We start from the raw sequence: 6433 nt of genomic DNA on the forward strand, positions 1-6433 counted from the left end.
ATCATCATTCATGTTCTTGCTAGCCGAATCTAAAGAAAAAAAAAAGGGAACAAGAGCATTCGGTGATGAAAACAAGTTGTGTCCTTTGATTCTTCTTGGCCGAATTGAAAGGAGGAAGAAAGGAGTGAAGCAATCGGCCATCTTAGGTCAATATTAAGGTAAGGTGTTCATATTAGTTCTTGAAATTTTAGTTGATCTTGAGTGAGATATCAAGTTATTTTTTTGTAACCCATGATGAAATTTTGATTTTGGATTGAGTAAGGTTTTTGACCATGGTAGTTAATAATGGTGAGTTTTGTTGTTTCATGTTAAAGTTAGGTGAATGATGATGGATGAGTGTTTGAACCATAAAAAGAATTCGGCTACCTTGTTATAAACTAGGGCGAATGTGAGTTGGTTGTGGTTGAATATTGCATGCTTGGTAGAATGGTGGATGAAAGTGCGAATGTGGTCTTTGGTTTGGCATGAAGTGATAAATAAAGGTTTAAAAGATAGCTTAAGTTAATTGATACTCACTAATGAGTTCGAATGGAAGCTTTGTTAAGTGGGAAATGAGTGGTAGAGAGAGAATTATGGACTATTGCCGAATGTATGTTGGATTGATAGAGTCTCCAAATTGATTTTATGTGTGTATGCATGACCGAATATAATTGGCCACATGAGTAAAGAAATGGGTTATTTGATATGTGGTAAAAGTTAAGTGTTATCTGAAATGGAAATGAAATCATATTGGAATATGTATACTCGACCACATGAATGAGTACATAGGTTGATGTGTATGTTCGCCATAGGTAAACATATTGATGGCTTTATCTTGACTTAGAAAATTCGCTAAGGTGAATATTGGCTAATATGTTGAGTTGATTCATGATTTCATATGTATGTGACTTTAGTGTCTAATGTATATATATGAGCTAAGTACCTTGAGTTCCTCTTTGATGCTCAAATGATTAAATCAATTTATTTGTTAAATTAAGCTCAAGAGCAAAGGGAACTAAATCCGATAAAGGGAAGGAAAAAGTGGTCGAATAGCCATCGAAATCGTTCGACAACATCCGAGGTAAGTTTTGAGCAATGAGACTTAGTTTATGATTTGATTAAGTCATAATGTATGTGCATAGAGATCGTGTTATAAAGCAAACTAAACCATCTTTGTTTGTATGTGGCTAGTGAGCGAAATGGGAATGCTTAATCGTGACTTGTGTTTGAACTCTAATTATGAAAATGAAATTATATGTGTCATGATTTATTGATATGTGCATGAATGTTGGGATGATAACCGGCTAAGTCCCGAGAGCATTTGAGCTAGTGGCTAATTCGGGCTAAGTCCCGAAGGCATTCGTCTGAGCTACTATATCCGGGCTAAGTCCCGAAGGCGTTTGTGCGAGCTATTATATCCGGGCTAAATCCCGAAGGCATTTGTGCGAGTTATTATATTGGGCTAAGTCCCGAAGGCATTTGTGCAAGTTACTACAACCGGGCTAAGTCCGAAGGCATTTGAGCTAGTGGCTATATCCGCTAAACTCGAAGGTACTTGGTTTGAGAACGAGTGATCTTGCTGTAATAATTTAAATTGATACGCTCGTAAAACCCAACGATGAGGTGCGTTTCAGTATATGCATTAGGGTGGTGATTCGTTTAAATAATATTCGCTCGAGAAATTAATGAGCTTAGGCCTTGGCTAAGTTAGTCTTTTGTGTATGAATATAAGGGTTGGTAATGTGAAGTAAGTATGATATTGAGAATTTGTGCATATGAGATTATCCGTTTAGCCATATGAATGCTATACTTTGGTTGTGTCTAATTTCATGGCTCAAACTTACTAAGCATTAAATGCTTACTCCGTTTCTTTGATTCTCTGTTTTATAGATTTTGGGTTCGTCAGCTATCGGACTCGGGATTGTTGAAGTCAAAGTCGTCCACACTATCAAAGCCCCTTTTTGGTACACTTTTGGTTGAACTTTGAAATGGCATGTATAGGACTACCCGTTTTGTTGTTGGTCATGGACCCTTTGGTTTTGTGTAAATTTGGATAGCCATGCGAAAATGGCTTATATACACTTTGAGCTTAGTATTATAATCGTCTTGTATGATGTTCATTAAGAGGTATGGAAATGTTTTGGAACAATTAGCCGTTGGAATGGTTAATCATGATCATATTTTGTGCTATATATGCTAAAGGGCTAGTTGAATCATGGAAACTATGTAATAGGTAAAGTCTACCTTAAAAATAGATGCTGATAGTAGCAGTGACGTGAATGTGAAAAATCACTAAAAATAGTAGGAATGGAATTAAATAGTGAATAAATTATTTAATCGAACCTTGATGAATCTATTTTCATAGGAAAGTAACGAAACGATCCTATGAACAGTATATTATGAGATATTTAAGTTTTCGTGAAACAGGGCCAGAACTGTTTTTGGATTCCCTGTTCCGACTTTGGAAATTCATTACAAATTAACCAGAGATAATTAGAAGTCATTCCATATATGTATAGTTTCTTTTTCGAGTATAGTTTCTATAGAAACAAACGGCATCAGTATTGAAGCCCTGTACAGGGAGATATCCAAGTCGTAATGCGCAAAGGTCAGTGTAGTCGAACCCTGAAACAGGGGAGACTTTAACTAATAAAATGTACTAATTGGCTCAACCAAAAATTCTAGAAAAAAATTTGTAAATTGAAATATGAGTCTAGTTTCAGGAAAAATTTATGAAACTGATTTTTGAGTTTTGAAACTCAAGATATGATTTTTAAGGCGACAGTGATGCAGTAACCCGTGTGTCTGGAAATTTTTAAATGGACTATGGAAATAAGTGAATTAAGGCTGTTAACCCCTCGTGTCCGACCCCGGCGACGGTCTCGGGTACGGGGTGTTACACATAGTGCTTAGTAAGCTCATGTAACAAGGATTAAACTTACCATGTCTATATCCATCATTTAACAATTCATGCATACATCCATTACAAATACAATTTACCTATCATTCACCAACTCAAACAACACATTCATCAAGTAACATCATATAGCATCAAAACTTGTTGAATAATTGATGAGCTCATCAATTCCATAATTTTTATTCCCTTATTACTTTCCGTGTTAATCCCGTTGAATTTCTCAGAATTTCGATGGATATTTCAGAGGTACACTTCTAGTGTACAAATCTGGGTCCGTCAATTCATTTCCATGTGCACACATATTCAGTTCAGAGAGTACACTCCCGCGAACCTCACATTTTACAGTGGCATTACCAGTCCAGGCTAAATCCCCTATAATATAAACTCATAGAGCATTGTCGGTATCAGTCCAGACTAAATCCCCTGCAACGACAATTACTCTAATGAGCTCAGATTGGATTACTCGTTCGGGCTAAATCCATTACATAGTATTCTTCGGGAGGGCTAATATTTGGATCACCCATCCGGGCTAAATCCATTACACAGTATTTTTCGAGAGGGCTAATATTTAGATCACCTGTTCAGGCTAGATCCTCAGTACCGTTAATTTCTTTTCAGAGATCCATCAAATTCCTTTTTCATTCAACTGAGATTTATTTCTCAGTACAACCCTCGCTGTCCAATTACGACTACCTCGTTGTCCTCCTCAGTTCTCAGTACAACCCTTTTTGTGGCACAATCTAAGCTCACTTGGTGTTTGACTAACCAGTCCATTCCCAGTATCAGATCAAATTTTTTAAAACGCAGTTCTATCATATCGGCCAAAAAGATAGCTTCTTGAACCTCTAGAGGAATATCTCTAAACAGTTTGTTAACCCTTACCGATTGTCCTAGCGGACTAAGTACAGTGACCTCACTCGTAGTGCTCTGGACCAATAAACCCAAGTTTTCAGATACGGTATAAGCTATATAGGAGTGAGTGGATCCTATATCTATCAGTACAGTATAAGGTACATTATAAATAAAGAAAGTACCCGTAATGACGTCTGAAGCATCACCCTCATCTTGATGACGTGCAGCATAAACTAGAGCCGACTGCCTCGCCTCAGTATGACCAGCACCTCTGCCCGATGCTCTCTGACCATGGCCTAGACCATTCCCACCTCTGGCCTGACCATAGCCTTTCGGTGGCTGCTGAACTACCCTCGATGGTGGTGCAGTACCCCTGCCAGAAGCCTACATCTGATCGGACCTCCACGGACACTCTCTAATACGGTGCTTTAATGAACCATACCTCAAACAAGCCCTAGTTCTTTTCCAGCACTCGCCTTGATGGCGTCTACCACAATCAGTACACAGGGTTTGTTCAGTAGCAGCAATAGGAGCCCCAACTCTGATCGGCCTATCAACTTTGGCCTTTTTCTTAGGCCTCTGAACGGAACTCGAGGGCTTCAAATCCCTCTTATTCCTACTTCTTTTTCTATTCTGACGCTCAGCACGCTTCACTTCTTCAGCGATCTTCGCCTTATCGACCAGTGCGGCAAAGTGTTGCTCCCTCTATGGAGCTATCAGTACCCTCAGATTATCCCTGAGGCTATCCTCGAAGCGAATGCATCTCTCATACTCAGTCACCACCATACTACGTGCATAGCGGCTTAGTCGCAGAAATTCAGCCTCATACTCGGCTACTGATCTATCCCTCTGAGTCAAATTTAGAAATTCTCTCCTACGGGCATCCACATAACTGACACCCACATACTTTCCCTGGAACGCCGTCTTAACGAACTCCCAGGTCAGTTGATCAGGCTGAGTGCCCTCCTTAACAGTGAGCCACCACTGATATGTCTCATCTCGTAGCAACGATATAGCATCCTTTAATTTCTGCTCAGAGATGCAGTCCAGGTCATCCATAATCCTCTCGGTGGCCTCAATCCATTATTCAGCCACATTAGGGGCAACTCCAGCAATACCTCTGAAGAGCTCAGCTCCATTAGATCGGATTCATTTCGTAACCGAACCTCGGCCTCCAACTCCAGCATTGGGTCCAACGACCCTCTTCAAAATCCTTAGTATGGCTTAGGACAGTGCGTCATCCCGAGCTGCTCTATCATTAGACCCAGTCTCAGTCACAGGTGAAGCCGGCGTCTCACTAGTTTCCAAATTAGGTATGTGGCCAGGTGACGAGGACCCAACTCGAGCACCTCTACAGCCCCTACCATGGCCTCTTGTATCCTGTCCACAAGTACTTCTTTCACTCATTGTCTAATTACAGTTCATCTGTATTAATAGTTTTATGCATCAGATTACAATTCTAGTTGTTTATTAACAGATATTTTATGAAATCAGTATCAAAAAGTGTAACGTTTGTTTTCGTACAACGTAGTGTCTATCGATTTTACTACAGTATCATTATACACTATCCTGAGTGCTTTCAGTACAGTCTATCTATAGTAGTTGTAGTATATACTATCTATAGCAGTTTCAGTTTAGAACCTATAACAGTTTCAGTGAACTTATGAGATCGGCCAGAGACTCGGTGTACCACACATACTGTGAAAAATATTTCAATCGTCTAAAAATCAATGCTTTAAAAGAAAACCCAATTTCAAAACCTAAATCCACGGTCGAGTTTTACAACCTGGCTCTGATACCATTTAATGTGACACCCCAAATCCGGCCTAGATATTATGGTTGAATATAGCAATGTCACATTGAAGTGTTTTTCATAAAACAAGTTGTTATTAAAGAAAAACCCTCTTTTCTATTTAACCTCTTCACAAAATCTTGTGTTAATTCTAGGATGCATCGTTCAGTTAAAAAAAACGTAGTTTATTATCACAAAATTATTCTTTTTCAAAACGTTGTTAATTTTCAAAACGTTACTTATTACGAAAGCTTTTAAAATCAGTTTGCGTATTTGAGCGTATTTTATTAAAGCATTTGATTCATTTTGAAAACTCGAATAATCCTTACTGTTAGCAGTTGTAAATCAAAACAATAGAAATTGCAATTTAATCATGAAAATCCAAAAAGGCCATTATTGCAGAAAAATATCCCAAAATAAAATTAAAAATCATTATTAAGTACTAAATCAAACAATTTAGGTCGTGTGGCCACCTTTGAGTCCTCCGTCGCACCAATCTGCCTATGTCTGTGGATTACCTGTATAGTCAAATCAGAAGGGTGAGTTTTTGAAAACTCAGTGTGTAATCCCATATAAAGAAAATAGACAAAAAGCGATCACAGTCTAGGCCTAAGCCATTTTTAGTATCAGTGACAATATCAGTTTGGGCTTTAGCCCATCTCCGTACAGAAGCAGTCATGCATTTGGGCCTTGGCCCGTTACAGTAACAATAATCAGTACAATAACAGATCATACAATATACAGGTCCTACCCAGCCAACCTCTACACTCCATCTCTGTCCAACCCTACACTCCATGTGGGGATATAATCAACCCACCCATCCCTACACTCCAAAAAGTACTGAATGCGGCACTAGACAATAGTTTACAGATGAGCTGCCAGTAAATTAGGCT

General features: G+C 38.8%; 1 protein-coding gene across 1 annotated transcript; it reads right to left on the bottom strand.

The window, feature by feature from the left end:
* Positions 1-3556: 3556 nt before the first annotated feature.
* LOC108472152 (uncharacterized) lies at positions 3557-4807 on the bottom strand. The gene is made up of 4 exons (XM_017773667.1): positions 4472-4807; positions 4191-4420; positions 4018-4121; positions 3557-3888 (listed from the first exon to the last, which is right to left on the bottom strand). The coding sequence occupies exons 1-4, from the start codon at positions 4805-4807 to the stop codon at positions 3557-3559; spliced, it is 1002 nt and encodes a 333-aa protein (XP_017629156.1).
* Between the last annotated feature and the right edge of the window lie 1626 nt (positions 4808-6433).

Source organism: Gossypium arboreum, chromosome 11 (genome assembly GCF_025698485.1).
Source record: "Gossypium arboreum isolate Shixiya-1 chromosome 11, ASM2569848v2, whole genome shotgun sequence".
NCBI classification, from domain to species: Eukaryota; Viridiplantae; Streptophyta; class Magnoliopsida; order Malvales; family Malvaceae; genus Gossypium; species Gossypium arboreum.